The sequence below is a fragment of the Somniosus microcephalus genome, chromosome 3 (assembly GCF_052327205.1).
Source record: "Somniosus microcephalus isolate GS21.2 chromosome 3, FLI_Smic_1.0, whole genome shotgun sequence".
In the NCBI taxonomy this organism is placed as follows: domain Eukaryota; kingdom Metazoa; phylum Chordata; class Chondrichthyes; order Squaliformes; family Somniosidae; genus Somniosus; species Somniosus microcephalus.
Genome location: NC_140989.1, coordinates 369,605,971 through 369,627,292, shown reverse-complemented (window position 1 = coordinate 369,627,292; position 21,322 = coordinate 369,605,971). Strand labels below are relative to the sequence as shown.

At 50.9% G+C, this 21,322-nt stretch overlaps 1 protein-coding gene across 3 annotated transcripts in view; it reads left to right on the top strand.

The window, feature by feature from the left end:
- The first annotated feature begins 6,523 nt into the window (after positions 1–6,523).
- Positions 6,524–21,322, top strand: part of LOC147122431 (netrin-G1-like) — a 61,497-nt gene continuing 46,698 nt past the window's right edge. For 2 of the 3 annotated variants that reach the window (XM_085983586.1, XM_085983588.1), the window contains exons 1-2: positions 6,524–6,849; positions 15,744–17,106. In XM_085983586.1, coding sequence (XP_085839712.1) covers positions 16,864–17,106 — 243 coding nt within the window. In that variant the 5' untranslated portion in view covers positions 6,524–6,849; positions 15,744–16,863. Of the gene's footprint in view, positions 6,850–12,117; positions 12,693–15,743; positions 17,107–21,322 lie in introns of those variants that run through there. The other variant, XM_085983587.1, reaches the window with a different exon arrangement.

Genomic DNA, 21,322 nt, shown 5'->3' with positions numbered 1-21,322 from the left:
TCTCGATCACTGACTCTGCAGATTGACGGTAACCTGGTTACTCTCGATCACTGACTCTGCGGATTGACGGTAACCTGGTTACTCTCTATCACTGACTCTGCAGATTGAGGGTAACCTGGTTACTCTCGATCACTGACTCTGCGGATTGACGGTAACCTGGTTACTCTCGATCACTGACTCTGCAGATTGACGGTAGCCTGGTTACTCTCGATCACTGACTCTGCAGATTGACGGTAACCTGGTTACTCTCGATCACTGACTCTGCAGATTGATGGTAACCTGGTTACTCTCGATCACTGACTCTGCAGATTGAGGGTAACCTGGTTACTCTCGATCACTGACTGTGCCGATTGACAGTAACCTGGTTACTCTCGATCACTGCCTCTGCAGATTGACGGTAACCTGGTTACTCTCGATCACTGACTCTGCAGATTGACGGTAACCTGGTTACTCACGATCACTGACTCTGCAGATTGACGGTAACCTGGTTACTCTCGATCACTGACTCTGCAGATTGACGGTAACCTGGTTACTCACGATCACTGACTGTGCCGATTGACGGTAACCTGGTTACTCTCGATCACTGAATCTGCAGATTGAGGGTAACCTGGTTACTCTCGATCACTGACTCTGCAGATTGACGGTAACCTGGTTACTCTCGATCACTGAATCTGCAGGTTGATGGTAACCTGGTTACTCTCGATCACTGACTCTGCAGATTGACGGTAACCTGGTTACTCTCGATCTCTGACTCTGCAGATTGACGGTAACCTGGTTACTCTCGATCACTGACTGCAGATTGACGGTAAACTGGTTACGCTCGATCACTGACTGCAGATTGACGGTAACCTGGTTACTCTCGATCACTGACTGCAGATTGACGGTAACCTGGTTACTCTCGATCACTGACTCTGCAGATTGACGGTAAACTGGTTACTCTCGATCACTGACTGCAGATTGACGGTAACCTGGTTACTCTCGAACACTGACTCTGCAGATTGACGGTAACCTGGTTACTCTCGATCACTGACTCTGCAGATTGACGGTAACCTGGTTACTCTCGATCACTGACTCTGCAGATTGATGGTAACCTGGTTACTCTCGATCACTGACTCTGCAGATTGATGGTAACCTGGTTACTCTCGATCACTGACTCTGCAGATTGACGGTAACCTGGTTACTCTCGATCACTGACTCTGCGGATTGACGGTAACCTGGTTACTCTCGATCACTGACTCTGCGGATTGACGGTAACCTGGTTACTCTCGATCACTGACTCTGCAGATTGATGGTAACCTGGTTACTCTCGATCACTGACTCTGCAGATTGACGGTAACCTGGTTACTCTCGATCACTGACTCTGCAGATTGACGTTAACCTGGTTACTCTCGATCACTGACTCTGCAGATTGATGGTAACCTGGTTACTCTCGATCACTGACTCTGCAGATTGAGGGTAACCTGGTTACTCTCGATCACTGACTCTGCAGATTGATGGTAACCTGGTTACTCTCGATCACTGACTCTGCAGATTGACGGTAACCTGGTTACTCTCGATCACTGACTCTGCGGATTGACGGTAACCTGGTTACTCTCTATCACTGACTCTGCAGATTGAGGGTAACCTGGTTACTCTCGATCACTGACTCTGCGGATTGACGGTAACCTGGTTACTCTCGATCACTGACTCTGCAGATTGACGGTAGCCTGGTTACTCTCGATCACTGACTCTGCAGATTGACGGTAACCTGGTTACTCTCGATCACTGACTCTGCAGATTGATGGTAACCTGGTTACTCTCGATCACTGACTCTGCAGATTGAGGGTAACCTGGTTACTCTCGATCACTGACTGTGCCGATTGACAGTAACCTGGTTACTCTCGATCACTGCCTCTGCAGATTGACGGTAACCTGGTTACTCTCGATCACTGACTCTGCAGATTGAGGGTAACCTGGTTACTCTCGATCACTGACTGCAGATTGACGGTAACCTGGTTACTCTCGATCACTGACTCTGCAGATTGAGGGTAACCTGGTTACTCTCGATCACTGACTGCAGATTGACGGTAACCTGGTTACTCTCGATCACTGACTCTGCAGATTGAGGGTAACCTGGTTACTCTCGATCACTGACTCTGCAGATTGACGGTAACCTGGTTACTCTCGATCACTGACTCTGTAGATTGACGGTAACCTGGTTACTCTCGATCACTGACTCTGCAGATTGATGGTAACCTGGTTACTCTCGATCACTGCCTCTGCAGATTGACGGTAACCTGGTTACTCTCGATCACTGAATCTGCAGATTGATGGTAACCTGGTTACTCTCGATCACTGACTCTGCAGATTGACGGTAACCTGGTTACTCTCGATCTCTGACTCTGCAGATTGACGGTAACCTGGTTACTCTCGATCACTGACTGCAGATTGACGGTAAACTGGCTACTCTCGATCACTGACTGCAGATTGACGGTAACCTGGTTACTCTCGATCACTGACTCTGCAGATTGACGGTAAACTGGTTACTCTCGATCACTGACTGCAGATTGACGGTAACCTGGTTACTCTCGAACACTGACTCTGCAGATTGACGGTAACCTGGTTACTCTCGATCACTGACTCTGCAGATTGACGGTAACCTGGTTACTCTCGATCACTGACTCTGCAGATTGACGGTAACCTGGTTACTCTCGATCACTGACTCTGCGGATTGACGGTAACCTGGTTACTCTCGATCACTGACTCTGCGGATTGACGGTAACCTGGTTACTCTCGATCACTGACTCTGCAGATTGATGGTAACCTGGTTACTCTCGATCACTGACTCTACAGATTGACGGTAACCTGGTTACTCTCGATCACTGACTCTGCGGATTGACGTTAACCTGGTTACTCTCGATCACTGACTCTGCAGATTGACGGTAACCTGGTTACTCTCGATCACTGACTCTGCAGATGGAGGGTAACCTGGTTACTCTCGATCACTGACTCTGCGGATTGACGGTAACCTGGTTACTCTCGATCACTGACTCTGCAGATTGACGGTAACCTGGTTACTCTCGATCACTGACTCTGCGGATTGACGGTAACCTGGTTACTCTCGATCACTGACTCTGCAGATGGAGGGTAACCTGGTTACTCTCGATCACTGACTCTGCGGATTGACGGTAACCTGGTTACTCTCGATCACTGACTCTGCAGATTGACGGTAACCTGGTTACTCTCGATCACTGACTCTGTAGATTGACGGTAACCTGGTTACTCTCGATCACTGACTCTGCAGATTGATGGTAACCTGGTTACTCTCGATCACTGACTCTGCAGATTGATGGTAACCTGGTTACTCTCGATCACTGACTCTGTAGATTGACGGTAACCTGGTTACTCTCGATCACTGACTCTGCAGATTGACGGTAACCTGGTTACTCTCGATCACTGACTCTGCGGATTGACGGTAACCTGGTTACTCTCGATCACTGACTCTGCAGATGGAGGGTAACCTGGTTACTCTCGATCACTGACTCTGCGGATTGACGGTAACCTGGTTACTCTCGATCACTGACTCTGCAGATTGACGGTAACCTGGTTACTCTCGATCACTGACTCTGTAGATTGACGGTAACCTGGTTACTCTCGATCACTGACTCTGCAGATTGATGGTAACCTGGTTACTCTCGATCACTGACTCTGCAGATTGATGGTAACCTGGTTACTCTCGATCACTGACTCTGTAGATTGATGGTAACCTGGTTACTCTCGATCACTGACTCTGCAGATTGACGGTAACCTGGTTACTCTCGATCACTGACTCTGCAGATTGACGGTAACCTGGTTACTCTCGATCACTGACTCTGCAGATTGACGGTAACCTGGTTACTCTCGATCACTGACTCTGCAGATTGATGGTAACCTGGTTACTCACGATCACTGACTCTGCAGATTGACGGTAACCTGGTTACTCTCGATCACTGACTGTGCCGATTGACGGTAACCTGGTTACTCTCGATTACTGCCTCTGCAGATTGACGGAACCTGGTTACTCTCGATCACTGACTCTGCAGATTGAGGGTAACCTGGTTACTCTCGATCACTGCCTCTGCAGATTGACGGTAACCTGGTTACTCTCGATCACTGAATCTGCAGGTTGATGGTAACCTGGTTACTCTCGATCACTGACTCTGCAGATTGACGGTAACCTGGTTACTCTCGATCACTGACTCTGTAGATTGACGGTAACCTGGTTACTCTCGATCACTGACTCTGCAGATTGATGGTAACCTGGTTACTCTCGATCACTGACTCTGCAGATTGATGGTAACCTGGTTACTCTCGATCACTGACTCTGTAGATTGACGGTAACCTGGTTACTCTCGATCACTGACTCTGCAGATTGACGGTAACCTGGTTACTCTCGATCACTGACTCTGCGGATTGACGGTAACCTGGTTACTCTCGATCACTGACTCTGCAGATTGACGGTAACCTGGTTATTCTCGATCACTGACTCTACAGATTGACGGTAACCTGGTTACTCTCGATCACTGACTCTGCAGATTGACGGTAACCTGGTTACTCTCGATCACTGACTCTGCAGATTGACGGTAACCTGGTTACTCTCGATCACCGACTCTGCAGATTGACGGTAACCTGGTTACTCTCGATCACCGACTCTGCAGATTGACGGTAACCTGGTTACTGTCGATCACTGACTCTACCGATTGATGGTAACCTGGTTACTCTCGATCACTGACTCTGCAGATTGACGGTAACCTGGTTACTCTCGATCACTGACTCTGCGGATTGACGTTAACCTGGTTACTCTCGATCACTGACTCTGCAGATTGATGGTAACCTGGTTACTCTCGATCACTGACTCTGCAGATTGACGGTAACCTGGTTACTGTCGCTCACACTTATTACTGGGTGTCTGTGTTTATTACAGGGTGTATGAGTGAGTGTTAAATGCAGTGGGACAAAGCCCAGTATCCCAGCGCAGTCCCCATTCCCCTATGGACACACACTCTCACATACACACTCACACTCACTCACACTCAATCATACTCATTCACTCACACACTAACACACTCACAAACACTCTCACACTCACACACAAACACACTCACAAACACTCTCACACACACACACTCACACACACACTCACACACACACACTCATACACACACACTCTCACACTCTCACTCACACTAACACACTCACACTCTCACTCACTCTCACACACCCACACTCTCACACACAAACTCACATTCACAGACACACACACACACACAGACACACAAACACACACTCACACACTCACACTCTCCCTCACTCTCACACACACACATACACACACACTCACACACACTCACGCTCACACACACTCAAGCACTCACACTCATACTCACACTCACCCACACACTCACACTCATGCTCACACACACACACACTCACACACTCACACACACACACACGCTCACACACACTCACACACACACTCACACTCACACACACACTCACACACACACTCACACACACTCACGCTCACACACACTCACACACTCACACACACACTCACACTCACACTCATGCTCACACACACACACTCACACACACACTCACACACACACACTCACACACACTCACGCTCACACACACTCACACACACACACACTCACACACACACTCACACTCATGCTCACACACACACACACTCACACTCACACACACACTCACACTCACACACACACTCACACTCATGCTCACACACACACACACACTCACACACACTCATGCTCACACACACTCACACACACACACACTCACACTCACTCTCACTCACACTCTCACACCCGTGTGTGTGGATCTCGGTCCAATGCTGCCACCCTTGTGCCCACAGGACTCTGCCTGTAAGGGTAGACCGGGAGAGCTTCTTCTCCCCGAGACGGGCCCTCTGATATAAAGTGTCGACATCCGCCTTATTCCCAATCAATCACTCGGAGTCTGGAGGTTCATTCAGTAAATCAACTTTACTTAACAAGTCGACAGGGGAGACACTCATCCGGGGATGAATGCTCCCCGATCGCTAAGATCCCCTACCTTTTATACAGTTTTTTGTTCTAAGTCGTGGCTTACATCATACAGCTTGTTTCGGGTGCAAATTCTTGAGGTCTGTGTGCATATTTTGACTGTTTACATAGTCCTGTGACCCCCATATGTCATCTTTACCACATTCCTCAATTACGGTTTGTGCATTTTATTCAATTAGTAACTGACGGTTTGACCATTTGACCACATTTCACTATACTTCCCTATGGGACTTGTACATAACAACTCCTTATATGCTTTGATATATGCTCGGTTCCTCAATTCCCTTATTTTAGCCCTTTTAACTCTTTCACTGCCCCTCACCCATTCCCCCCGGAACACTGAGGGGATCCAGCCTGAGGAAGGTGATTTGCACGGAGACTGCGAGCAGTGGCGGTGAGTGAGGGGCTGCTCATTGATTCCAGGCTCCAGTTAGAGATCACTGTCTGTCTCCCAGCCACCTGCCCACAGGCAGTGTGTGCAAAGCTTTCACAAGCCAGCGTTGAGCCTGAATTAAAGGGCTGCACGGCTCCAATCTGCCGAGTGATGAGCTTCCCCTGTTGGTTCATTCAGTGCGGATGCTGCTGTGGATCCGGGGGCTGGACGTGTCGAGCTATCGAGAGAAGGGAACCTTCGCCCGTCTCCAGTGAACACACGACTCTCAGAAACCAACCCGACTCAAACTGGGAGCTTTAAAGTGGAGCTGGGTCGGTGCAATCAGTCCCTGAAATAATCCGGGCAGGAAATAACCTTCAGAAAGAGCCGGTGAGTGAGAGAGAAATCGGGGCTCCGGGCAGGTGGATCTAGACTATTGCAGCCCAAGATCATCAATTTATTACAGAGTGTGGCCAGGGTACAGCCCACATCAACAACAACAACAACCTGCATTTATATAGCGCCTGTAAACAGTGAAACCTCCCAAGGTGCTTCACAGGAGCAGAAATCAGACAAACTGACCCCGAGACACATGAGGAGATATTAGGACAGGTGATCAAAGACTGGGTCAAAGAGGGAGGTTTTAAGGAGCATCTTAAAGGAGGAGAGAGAGGCGGAGAGGTTTAGGGAGGGAATTCCAGAGCTTAGGGCCCAGGCAGCTGAAGGCACGGCCACCCATGGTGGGGCGAAGGGAGTGGGGGATGGACAAGAGGCCAGAATTGGAGGAGCGCAGAGATCTCGGAGGGTTGTGGGCAATGTTCACGTAAGCTCCAGGGGTCCCGTGCAGTGCTCCAGGGGGCCCGTGCAGTGCTCCAGGGGTCCCGCGCAGTGCTCCAGGGGTCCAGCGCAGTGCTCCAGGGGTCCCGCGCAGTGCTCCATGGGTCCAGCGCAGTGCTCCAGGGGTCCCGCGCAGTGCTCCAGGGGGCCCGTGCAGTGCTCCAGGGGTCCCGCGCAGTGCTCCAGGGGTCCAGCGCAGTGCTCCAGGGGTCCCGCGCAGGGGTCCAGCGCAGTGCTCCAGGGGTCCCGCGCAGTGCTCCATGGGTCCCGCGCAGTGCTCCATGGGTCCCGTGCAGAGCTACAGGGGTCCCGCGCAGCGCTCCAGGGGTCCAGTGCAGTGCTCCAGGGGTCCCGCGCAGTGCTCCAGGGGTCCCGCGCAGTGCTCCAGGGGTCCCACGAAGTGCTCCAGGGGTCCCGTGCAGTGCTCCAGGGGGCCCGTGCAGTGCTCCAGGGGTCCCGCGCAGTGCTCCAGGGGTCCCGTGCAGTGCTCCAGGGGTCCATTGCAGTGCTCCAGGGGTCCCGTGCAGCGCTCCAGGGGTCCCGTGCAGCGCTCCAGGGGTCCCACTCAATGCTCCAGGGGTCCCGTGCAGCGCTCTAGGGGTCCCGTGCAGTGCTCCAGGGGGTCCCACTCAATGCTCCAGGGGTCCCGTGCAGTGCTCCAGGGTCCCACGCAGTGCTCCAGGGGTCCCGTGCAGTGCTCCAGGGGTCCCGTGCTGTGCTCCAGGGTCCCGTGCAGTGCTCCAGGGGTCCCGTGCAGTGCTCCAGGGGTCCCGCGCAGCGCTCCAGGGGTCCAGTGCAGTGCTCCAGGGGTCCCGTGCAGTGCTCCAAGGGTCCCACGCAGCGCTCCAGGGGTCCCGCGCAGTAATCCAGGGGTCCCGCGCAGCGCTCCAGGGGTCCCGCGCAGTGCTCCAGGGGTCCCGTGCAGCGCTCCAAGGGTCCCACGCAGCGCTCCAGGGGTCCCGCGCAGCGCTCCAGGGGTCCCGCGCAGTGCTCCAGGGTCCCGCGCAGTGGTCTTTTCAATAGATGAACCGCATACGCTGTATTTTGAATGGGCCGCGCTGCCCGAGAGAAAATGAGAGGGAACATTGGTTGTGGGGCTGGAGGAGGTTACAGAGATAGGGAGGGGCGAGGCCCTGGAGGGATTTGAACACAAGGATGAGAATTTTAAAATCGAGGCGTTGCAGAGATCCTGGTTTTATTTCAGTGAGAGCAGAGTGTGGAATTTCGAAGCTCTGTTTATATTTGGATCGATTTCTTTGTCCTCAGATATCTTTTAAATCTAATCTCAGGGTCAGTTTACAGAACTCTTTCTAAATACCAATAAATCCCCAGTCATTGCTTGTGTTGTTCTGGGGTTTATCAAACGGACACGTTAATTGTTGTCGATTGTTTCTGGGGAGAACAGTGTGGAGCAGAGTTTGGGAGAGAATTCCTTTCCCCGTTTCTCACCGCACGGCCGAGGGTTTGATGGAGTCGATGGTCCAGCCAGCGATCCGAAGCAGCTCGATCTGGGTGTGTGGCGACGCGCTGATCCGGATTAACGGGCTGAGGATTTGCTGCTGCAACAATTGAGATGCCTGAAGGACAGAAGTTTATTCCACGAGTCTCTGCGATCGGGGCTCTGGGCGTGTTGGTTACTGAGGCTCCGGACCGCCAAATCTGCGGAGGGCCCAGATTAGGAGGTGGGGGGAGATTCAGAAGGTTCAAGGACCCGGCACAGCGATATTATGGGATGGCCAATGGGCTGGACAGGGACAGAGGGATATTATGGGATGGGCAATGGGCTGGACAGGGGCACAGGGATATTATGGGATGGCCAATGGGCTGGACAGGGGCAGAGGGATATTATGGGATGGGCAATGGGCTGGACAGGGGCAGAGAGATATTATGGGATGGGCAATGGGCTGGACAGGGGCAGAGGGATATTATGGGATGGGCAATGGGCTGGACAGGGGCAGAGGGATATTATGGGATGGGCAATGGGCTGGACAGGGGCAGAGGGATATTATGGGATGGGCAATGGGCTGGACAGGGGCAGAGGGATATTATGGGATGGGCAATGGGCTGGACAGGGGCAGAGGGGTATTATAGGATAGGCAATGAGCTGGACAGGGGCAGAAGGATATTATGGGATGGGCAATGGGCTGGACGGGGCAGAGGGATATTATGGGATGGGCAATGGGCTGGACAGGGGCAGAGGGATATTATGGGATGGGCAATGGGCTGGACAGTGGACAGAGGGAATTCAATGTCAGTCAGTGTGAGGTGATATATTTTGATTAAATTAACACCAGCAGTGATTATACTGTGAATGGAAGTGGGCTCGGGGCTGGGGGGAGCAGAGGGATTTGGGGGCAGGGTCACAGGTCATTAAAGGCAGTATCTCAGGGTGATAAGGCTGTGAAATAAGTTACTGGAATTCGAGGTTTTATCTCAAGTTATAGAATATAAAAGCCCTGAGGTAATGATGAGTTTATGTCAAACCTCAATAATCTCTCAGTTGGAGCACTGTGTGCAGTATTGGGCTCCACACTATAGGGAGGATATTGAGGCTCCAGAGAGGCAACAGCACAGATTCACTCGGATGCTGCCTGGTTTGAGGGAAAACAAATATGGAGAAAGACTTGAAAAAATGGGTCTCTGTTTCTCTATCCCTGTCTCTCTGTTTCTCTGTATCTCTCTCTGTCTGTTTTCTCGCTCTGGGTGTGAATGATTTGATACTAAGGTTAATCCCCCGTCACTATTTGAAGTTAAACAGAGACTGTTTATTCATTTCACGGGGTGTGAGTGTCGCTGGCTGGGCCAGCATTTATTGCTCCTCCCTGTTTGCCCTGAGAAGGTGGTGGTGAGCTGCCAGTTCAGAGTCAACCACATTGCTGTGGGTCTGGAGTGACGAAAAGGCCAGACTGGGTGCGGACAGTAGATTTGCTTTAGAGACAATCCACTAGTTTCATGGTCACTAATACTGATACTAACTTTTTATTCCTGATTTAAATTCCCCAGCTGCCATGGTGGGATTTGAATTCATTGCATCAGCTCATTAGTCCAGGCCTGTGGATTACTAGTCCAGGAACATAACCACTATGTTACTGCACCCCATACATGATTACAGGACAAGGAGACACAGGTCCAGACTGGGAAAAGGCAGGTTCAGGGCTCGTGTCAGGAGACACTTCACTCCGAGAGTGACCACAATGTGAAATGGGCCCGGGGCAGGGGAGTGGGATTGAAACCTCTGGGCCATTCACAAGGGTCAGTGGGAGGCTGTCATGGGCGGGGCTGGGGGATTTGTAGGATTTCTTGGAAAGGTGGGGCTGGATGGGCTGAACGGCCTCCCTCTGCGTCTCTCTTAAAGCTGCCGGACTTGCCTTCATTTCTCGAGTTAAATGCTGCAGGCACGAGGGGTCCAAGAAGCCCTCACCCCAAGGTTTATGTGTTTAACCCTTCCATAGAATCTCACAGCACAGGAGGAGGCCATTCGGCCCATTGTGCCCGTGCCGGCTCTTGGAAAGAGCTGTCCAATCAGTCCCACTCCCTGCTCTTTCCCCAGAGCCCTGTACAGATGGGACATTAGTCCGCTGTCCCGGGAGATTGGGAACAATAACAGGACAGATCCCTGAAGCAGTACAGACATCTGACCCCCGCCCTGGACTCTCCCCTCCCCTCCCCATATTATTAACACTGTAATTACCGTATTTCATGTGGGTTTTATATATAAATAACAGCAGAACACTTTTCACAACCCAAAACCGTGCTGAATATCCGATTGATGTTGATTGGGGCAGACGAGTGTTGAAGGAATTGGAGAGTGTAACTGGGCGGGCTTTAGGACCGCGCGGAATGCTGAGCTGGGGCCAGGTTCCCAGTCTGAGCTCCTGGATCCAGATTTCATTTTTCTCTCTGAGAGTCTCCGGCTCCGGGCCGCCTCCCGCCCGCTCTCTCTCTCTCTATTCCTCTCCCAATCAATTTTCTCTTTCTGTTTCTCATTCCCTTTCCTCACTTCTGTCTCTTTCTCCTTTCCCATTTTCTCTCTTCCCTCCCTCCCCCTCTCCCTCTCTCTCTCTCTCTCCCCCTCTCCCTCCCTCTCTCCCTCCCTCTCCCCCTCTCCCTCCCTCTCTCCCCCTCTCCCCCTCTCTCCCTCTCCCCCTCTCCCTCCCTCCCCCTCTCTCTCTCTCTCTCTCTCCCTCCCTCTCTCCCTCTCCCTCCCTCTCTCTCTCCCTCCCTCTCTCTCCCCCTCCCTCCCTCTCTCCCCCTCCCTCTCTCCCCCTCTCCCTCCCCCTCTCTCCCCCTCTCCCTCCCTCTCTCCCCCTCTCCCCCTCTCCCTCCCTCCCTCCCTCCCTCCCTCCCTCTCCCTCTCTCCCTCCCTCTCCCTCTCTCCCTCCCTCTCCCTCTCTCCCTCTCTCTCTCTCCCTCCCTCTCTCTCTGTCCCTCTCCCTCCCTCTCTCACTCCCTCTCTCCCCCTCTCTCTCTCTCTCTCCCTCTCTCAATTCAATTCAATTCAAATGCTTTATTGGCATGAAAGTTTACATGGAACCATATTGCCAAAGCTTACATAACAAAAAGTACAGTTTTCCAACATTCTGTAGGTGTCAAACAATTTTGACCTTCGTTGGGTACAGACAATATTAATTTAAACAGTCGTTGACCCTCGTTGGGTACATTCAGTATTAATTTTTAAACAGTCGTTGGGTACATTCGGTATTGATTTAAACATTCTTAATGTTTATATATGCTATGGGTGTGCTCTCTCTCTCTCTCTGTGTCTTTGTCAATTCAATTCAATTCAATTCAATTCAATTCAAATGCTTTATTGGCATGAATGTTTACAGGGAACCATGTTGCCAAAGCTTACATAACAAAAAGTACAGGTTTCCAACATTCTGTAGGTGTCAAACGTTTTTGACCCTCGTTGGGTACAGACAGTATTAATTTAAACAGTCGTTGACCCTCGTTGGGTGCATTCAGTATTAATTTAAAACAGTCATTGGGTACATTCGGTATTGATTTAAACATTTTTAGCGTATATATGCTATGGGTGTGCTCGTTAGTCACTCAATGTTCCTCAGGTTGTGACATGTTGTTACATATTGGGCACCAAGATATGGTCTGTCTCCCTCCCCCAGGACTATTCTTAATTTTGACAGGTCATCCAATTCTTTGAAATCTGGGGTTGTAAGGCTGAGCTTTCTCTCTCCCTCTCTCTCCCTCTCCCTCTCTCTCTCTCTCTCCCTCTCCCTCCCTCTCTCTCTCTCCCCCTCTCTCTCTCTCTCCCCTGAGTGCGGATTCTGGGCTAAACTCCTCCGATGCCATTGAAGAGGCTCCTGGACTTGTTGCTGAGCAATGCGGAGCTGGCTCCGGGATCTCGCCCGGTCCGGAGCTCGCTGATCTCCCCCAGAGTGAGTCAGACTCTGTCCCGGGATCTCCCGGGATCGCCTTGCTGTTTCCAGCAGCGATTGGCGGCTTGGCCCAGGGATCAGACAGGTTCCTGTGTGGATTGTACAGGAGGGCTGGAGAATTGGAGAGGAAGATTCTGTGTGCATTCTACAGCAGCAATGGGCCATTGGAGAAGAGGCTTCTGTACATTGTATCTGAGGATAGCAGGCATTGTACAGAGGTGTGCATTGTATAGGGGGCTGTGTGCATTGTATAGGGGCTGTGTGCATTGTATAAGAGGATGTGTGCACTGTATAGGGGCTGTGTGCATTGTATAGGGGGCTGTGTGCATTGTATAGGGGATGTGTGCATTGTATGGGGCTGTGTGCATTGTATAGGGGGCTGTGTGCATTGTATAAGGGCTGTGTGCATTGTACAGGGGGCTGTGTGCATTGTATAGGGGGCTGTGTGCATTGTATAGGGGATGTGTGCAGTGCAGGGTGAGTTACTCCGCTTCCTGCAATCTGTCAATCTCCAACACTCCCAGAGTCACATTCCCATTCACCCTGGGATGGAGCGGCTGGAACACTGAACAGCGCCCCCTGCCGCTCCGGCCCAGTCTCACACCCTGGACCACTCCCAGTGTTGGGGACAATTGGCTTTCACTGAGCATCTCCCCACTCACTCATTCCCACATTGTCTGACTTTAGAAACCATTAGAGATGCAGAAGGAGCTTTCTTTATTTAATGGTTAATGAAGAAATAATCCTGAACACACAACACTGGGATTGGATGAGCCTTAAATCAGCGTTGGTGGAAATGAGATTTTGATGAACAGCCTGATCCTGAACTTGTTCTGTTTCCCCGCCGTGTGTTTAATGCTCCTGTCTGGCATCAGATTAACATTCCCCGACATTTCATTTAATGTCTAAATCATAGAGTTTCCAGAGCGAGGGCATCAAACCAGCCCACATCCCAGAACCACACACTGGGCAAGATTCAAACTCCCCTCAGCTCTGAGCTCTCTATAAATTCAAACCCAACTCGCCTGTTCTCAAGGTGTAATGATTTATATTGATCTGCAGCTTGTGAAGATAATGTGATCACTGAAAATAATCTCCCTTCAACTAGGCAGAAAATATCACAACCTCATCAAATTCTAGTGATGTCTGACTGTGAGAACATCCAGCCCCACAACCCTCCGAGATCTCGGCACTCCTCCAACTCTGGCCTCTAGTCCCTTCGCCCCACCATTGGCGGCCGTGCCTTCAGCTGCCTGGGGCCCAATTTCTGGAATTCCCTCCCTAAACATCTCCACCTCTCTAACTCTCTCCGGCTTTAAGACCCTCCTTAAAACCTACTTCTTTGACCAAGATTTTGGTCACCTGTCTGAATATTTCCTCAATGTCAAGTTTTGTCAGATTACGCTGCTGTGAAGCACCTTGGGGCATTCTACTGCGTTAAAGGCGCTATATAACCGCAAGTTGTTATTATTGGTGTGACTGGAGATGGTGAGTGTGTGTTGGGGGTGTGACTGGAGATGGTGAGTGTGTGTTGGGGGTGTGACTGGAGATGGTGAGCGTGTGTTGGGGGTGTGACTGGAGATGGTGAGCATGTGTTGGGGTGACTGGAGATGGTGAGTGTGTGTTGGGGGTGTGACTGGAGATGGTGAGTGTGTGTTGGGGGTGTGACTGGAGATGGTGAGTGTGTGTTGGGGGTGTGACTGGAGATGGTGAGTGTGTGTTGGGGGTGTGACTGGAGATGGTGAGCGTGTGTTGGGGGTGTGACTGGAGATGGTGAGTGTGTGTTGGGGGTGTGACTGGAGATGGTGAGCGTGTGTTGGGGTTTGAGCAGGAGGAGTGACGTTGGGCCCAGAAGGTGACGGTGGATTGTGCTGCTCGAGCTGGAGGGGAACAGCATTACGTGGGAGGAAGTGAGACATTCAGAGACTATTCCTGCTCGCAGTGCAGCAGTTTATAAAATCCTGGAGTATTTATTATAGAAAATGGGTTATAAATATCCCCGTTACTAGTCTGTGTATCAGTCACAGCCCAGAGTAACACCTTGTGTCGTGAAACAGGCCGTGGGAGGGTCACCAAACCCAGAGTGTGACCGTGTTTAAAGGGGCAAATTTTATACTAGTAATCAGAATAATTTTGCTTTTCCAGTGTGAGCTGCGGCTGAGATTGAGGGGAGATGATGGAGGAAGGAGAAGAGATTTTGATTCTCCTGTTCCTCCCCATCTCTCCTGAAGGAGCTGCCACAATCCCAGTCCAGAGTCTCGAGTCCAGAATCCAGACTGACACTCCCAATGCATTCCGGAGGGAATGCTGCACTGTCGGAGGGGCGGTACTGAGGGAGCGCTGCACTGTCGGAGGGGCAGTACTGAGGGAGCGCTGCGCTGTCGGAGAGGCAGTACTGAGGGAGTTCTGCACTGTCGGAGGGGCAGTGCTGAGGGAGTGCTGCGCTGTCGGAGAGGCAGTACTGAGGGAGCGCTGCACTTTCGGAGGGGCAGTACTGAGGGAGCGCCGCACTGTCGGAGGGACAGTACTGAGGGAGCGCTGGGCTGTCGGAGGGGCAGTGCTGAGGGAGTTCGCTGCACTGTCAGAAGGGCAGTACTGAGGGAGCGCTGCACTGTCGGAGGGGCAGTACTGAGGGAGCGCTGGGCTGTCGGAGGGGCAGTACTGAGGGAGCGCTGGGCTGTCAGAGGTGCTGTCCTTTGGATGAGACGTTAAGCTGAAACCCCATCTATCCTCTCAGGTGGATGTGAAAGATCCCACGGCAATATTCGAAGAAGAGCAGGGGAGTTCTCCCCGGAGTCCTGCCCAATATTTATCCCTCAACCAACATCATTAAATAAAGGATAATTGGCCACTTATGATTTGGTATCTTAACGAGAGACATTGAGCCGCCTCCTATTGGCTGCTGTGATTCACAACTGGTGATTATTTCTGTAACACTGCAGCTAATGGGAGGCGGAGTCTGAGGGTGGGGTCAAAGGCCGAAGGTCAATGGTCAAAGGTCAGGAGCAGCACCTATTCCAAAATTCATTGATTTTATTTCTCTCCTAACAGGGAACTGATGCCAGAAGGAAGAGATGATCGATGGGAAACAGACTCTGGGCAGTAGACAGTCATCACATTGGGTCCCAGTACTGACTGATCAGCCAATCAGAACATCTGTCTGACAGCGAACAGCTGGGGGAAAACAGCTGGAATCCCAACACCCAGCACATCTGCACCAACACTGGGAAAACAGCTGGAATCCCAACACCCGGCACATCTGCACCAACACTGGGAAAACAGCTGGAATCCCAACACCTGGCACATCTGTACCAACACTGGGAAAACAGCTGGAATCCCAACACCTGGAACATCTGCACCAACACTGGGAAAACAGCTGGAATCCCAACACCTGGAACATCTGCACCAACACTGGGAAAACAGCTGGAATCCCAACACCCGGCACATCTGCACCAACACTGGGATAAACAGCTGGAATCCCAACACCCAGCACATCTGTGCACACTGCTCCATGTTACTGGAAGAACATCTGGAATCCTACCAACAGGAAGAGGGATAAATAACTGGAATCCTAACACCTGGCACATCTGCAAGCACTGAGATTGCCGCTCTCTGTGTGGGGTCTAGTCGGAGCAGAGACCCCCTGAATCACCCCCAGACGGACCGAGATCACCGCTCTCTGTGTGGGGTCCAGTCGGAGCAGAGACCCCCTGAATCACCCCCAGACGGACCGAGATCACTGCTCCCTGTGTGAGGTCCAGTCGGAGCAGAGACCCCCTGAATCACCCCCAGACGGACCGAGATCACCGCTCTCTGTGTGGGGTCCAGTCGGAGCAGAGACCCCCTGAATCACCCCCAGACGGACGGAGATCACCGCTCTCTGTGCGGGGTCCAGTTGGAGCAGAGACCCCCTGAATCACCCCCAGACGGACCGAGATCACCGCTCTCTGTGTGGGGTCCAGTCGGAGCAGAGACCCCCTGAATCACCCCCAGACGGACCGAGATCACCGCTCTCTGTGTGGGGTCCAGTCGGAGCAGAGACCCCCTGAATCACCCCCAGACGGACCGAGATCACCGCTCTCTGTGTGGGGTCCAGTCGGAGCAGAGACCCCCTGAATCACCCCCAGACGGTCCGAGATCACCGCTCTCTGTGCGGGGTCCAGTCGGAGCGATGCGTCTGTCCGGTTTGTTGCTCCTTCAGGCCCTTTGGGCGGCCCTGTCTCTCACCGCTCAGCACTTCCCGTCCTGGGGTCACTACGACCTGTGTAAGGCTCAGGTTCACTGGGACCAGGGGCTGAGTTGGGATTACATGGCCTGCCAGCCCGAGGCCGCCCTGCTCACCAGGTTCCTGAAGGTCAGGTTGGATCCCTCTGACAGTACGTGTGGAGAGACCCCCGAGATGTACTGCACGCTGGTGAGTAGAAGCCTTTCTGAGCCAGCCTCTGTTGTGTGTCGCGCTGTGAATGGACGCTCACTGAACGGCCTTTATCAGAGGGAATTCCATCCAAACTCCTACATTTGCTTTATTAACAGAGGCATCGAGTCCAAAAGCAAGTGAGTTATGGTGAACCTTTATAAATCAGTGGGGAGGCCCCAGCTGGAGTACTGTGGCCAATTCTGGGCACCGCACTTTAGGAAGGGTGTCAAGGCCTTGGAGAGGGTGCAGAGGAGATTTACTAGAATGGTGCCGGGGATGAGGGACTGCAGTTATGTGGAGAAAAAATAGGAAAATAAACAGGAGCAGGAGTAGGCCATTCGGCCCTTCGAGCCTGCTCCGCCATTCAATATGATCATGGCTGATCCTCTATCTCAATACCATATTCCCGCCCTCTCCCCATACCCCTTGATGCCTTTTGTGTCTAGAAATCTATCCATTTCTTTCTTAAATATATTCAGTGACTTGGCCTCCACAGCCTTCTGTGGTAGAGAATTCCACAGGTTCACCACCCCCGAGTGAAGAAATGTCTCCACATCTCAGTCCTAAATGTCCTACCCTGTATCCTGAGACTGTGACCCCTCATTCTAGACCCCCCAGCCAGGGGAAACATCCTCCCTGCATCCAGTCTGTCTAGCCCTGTCAGAATGTTATACATTTCAATGAGATCCCCTCTCACTCTTCTAAACTCTAGTGAATACAGGCCTAGTCGACCCAATCTCTCCTCATACGACAGTCCTGCCATCCCGGAATCAGTCTGGTGAACCTTCGCTGCACTCCCTCTATGGCAAATATACCCCTCCTTAGGGAAGGAGACCAAAACTGCACACAGTACTCCAGGTGTGGTCTCACCAAGGCCCTGTATAACTGTAGTAAGACATCCTTGCTCCTGTACTCAAATCCTCTTGCAATGAAGGCCAACATACCATTTGCCTTCCTAACTGCTTGCTGCACCCGCATGTTTGCTTTCAGTGACTGGTGTACAAGGACATCCAGGTCCCTCTGTACATCAACATTTCCCAATCTATCACCATTTAAATAATACTCTGCCTTTCTGTTTTTCCTACCGAAGTGGATAACTTCACATTTATCCACGTTATACTGCATCTGCCATGTATTTGTCCACTCACTCAACTTGTCTAAATCGCCTTGAAGCCTCTTTGCATCCTCCTCACAACTCACAATCCCACCTAGTTTTGTGTCGTCAGCAAACTTGGAAATATTACATTTGGTTCCCTCATCCAAATCATTGATATATATTGTGAATAGCTGGGGCCCAAGCACTGATCCCTGCGGTACCCCACTAGTCACAGCCTGCCACCCCGAAAAAGACCCATTTATTCCTACTCTCTGTTTCCTGCCTGTGAACCAATTTTCAATCCATGCCAGTATATTACCCCCAATCCCATGTGCTTTAATTTTGCACACTAACCTCTTATTTGGGACTTTATCAAAGGCCTTCTGAAAATCCAAATACACCACATCCACTGGTTCTCCCTTATCTATTCTACCAGTTACATCCTCAAAAAGCCTCCCCAGGCTCATGTGTAGAGGTTTGATCCGAGACCTGTCTGTGAATCAAGCTCTTTATACCCAGCTGAGCCGCAGTAGCCGGGAATTGGGCTTTTCAGTTGGATTAACAGTACTGGGTGTTACGTATATTTTAGTGGCTGGAGAAGCTGGGGTTGTTCACCTTAGAGCAGAGAAGGTTAAGGGGAGATTCAATGGAGGTGTTTAAAATCATGAAGGGTTTTGATCGAGTAAATAAGGAGAAACTGTTTCCAGTGGCAGGAGGGTCGGTAACCAGAGGACACAGAGTGAAGGGAATTGGCAAAAGAACCAGAGGGAGATGAGGAGAATGTTTTTACAGCGAGTTGTTGTGATCTGGAATGCGCTGCCTGAAAGGGCGGTGGAAGCAGATTCAATAGGAACTTTCAAAAGGGAATTGGAGAAATACCGGAAGGGAAAGATTTGCAGGGCTGTGGGGAAAGAGCAGGGAGTGGGACTAATTGGAGAGCTCTTTCAAAGAGCCGGCACAGGCACGATGGGCCGAATGGCCTCCTCCTGTGCTGTCTGATTCTATTTAAGTTTTTGAATAAATCTTTAAACAAACGTCAAATATCTGGGCCCAACCAGAGCAGAGTTTGGAGTCGGACTATTCTCTGTTCTGGATTATTACCTTGGGGGAGTTTTTAAAATTCATTCTCGGGGTGTGGGCATCGTTGGCAAAGCCGGCATTTATTGTCCATCCCTAGTTATACATTGAGGAGGAGGAGGTCCTTCTTCGAGAACCGAAGGTGATATTAGGACAAGTGACCAAAAGCTTAGTCAAACTGGTAGGTATAAGGAAGGTCTTAGAGGAAGAGAGAGGTTTAGGGAGGGAATTCCAGAGCTGAAGGCACGGCCGCCAATGGTGGGGTGAAGGGAGTGGGGGATGGACAAGAGGCCAGAATTGGAGGAGCGCAGAGATCTCGGAGGGTTGCAGGGCTGGAGAAGATTACAGAGATAGGGAGGGTCGAGGCCATGGAGGGATTTGAATACGATTGTGCGAATTTTAACATCGAGGTGTTGCAGACCGGGAGCCAATGGAGGTCAGTAAGACTGTGAGGAGATGTAACACTGTCCAATATCTCCAGTGGGGAATATGTCCAATTGTGTCTGAACCCTGTCCAATATCTCCAGTGGGGAATATGTCCAATTGTGTCTGAACCCTGTCCAATATCTCCAGTGGGGAATATGTCCAATTGTGTGTCTGAACCCTGTCCAATATCTCCAGTGGGGAATATGTCCAATTGTGTCTCTGAACCCTGTCCAATATCTCCAGTGGGGAATATGCCCAATTGTGTCTCTGAACCCTGTGCAATATCTCCAGTGGGGAATATGTCCAATTGTGTCTGAACCCTGTCCAATATCTCCAGTGGGGAATATGTCCAATTGTGTCTGAACCCTGTCCAATATCTCCAGTGGGGAATATGTCCCATTGTGTCTCTGAACCCTGTCCAATATCTCCAGTGGGGAATATGTCCAATTGTGTCTGAACCCTGTCCAATATCTCCAGTGGGGAATATGTCCAATTGTGTCTCTGAACTCTGTCCAATATCTCCAGTGGGGAATATGTCCAATTGTGTCTCTGAACTCTGTCCAATATCTCCAGTGGGGAATATGTCCAATTGTGTCTGAACCCTGTCCAATATCTCCAGTGGGGAATATGTCCCATTGTGTCTCTGAACCCTGTCCAATATCTCCAGTGGGGAATATGTCCAATTGTGTCTGAACCCTGTCCAATATCTCCAGTGGGGAATATGTCCAATTGTGTCTATGAACCCTGCCCAATATCTCCAGTGGGGAATATGTCCAATTGTGTCTCTGAACCCGTCCAATATCTTCAGTGGGGAATATGTCCAATTGTGTCTCTGAACCCTGTCCAATATCTCCAGTGGGGAATATGTCCAATTGTGTCTCTGAACCCTGTCCAATATCTCCAGTGGGGAATATGTCCAATTGTGTCTCTGAACCCTGTCCAATATCTCCAGTGGGGAATATGTCCAATTGTGTCTGAACCCTGTCCAATATCTCCAGTGGGGAATATGTCCAATTGTGTCTCTGAACCCTGTCCAATATCTCCAGTGGGGAATATGTCCAATTGTCTCTGAACCCTGTCCAATATCTCCAGTGGGGAATATGTCCAATTGTGTCTCTGAACCCTGTCCAATATCTCCAGTGGGGAATATGTCCAATTGTGTCTCTGAACCCTGTCCAATATCTCCAGTGGGGAATATGCCCAATTGTGTCTCTGAACCCTGTCCAATATCTCCAGTGGGGAATATGTCCAATTGTGTGTCTGAACCCTGCCAATATCTCCAGTGGGGAATATGTCCAATTGTGTCTGAACCCTGTCCAATATCTCCAGTGGGGAATATGTCCAATTGTGTCTGAACCCTGCCCAATATCTCCAGTGGGGAATATGTCCAATTGTGTCTCTGAACCCGTCCAATATCTCCAGTGGGGAATATGTCCAATTGTGTCTCTGAACCCTGTCCAATATCTCCAGTGGGGAATATGTCCAATTGTGTCTGAACCCTGTCCAATATCTCCAGTGGGGAATATGTCCAATTGTGTCTCTGAACCCTGTCCAATATCTCCAGTGGGGAATATGTCCAATTGTGTTTCTGGTCACTGATGTTTATAATGTTCA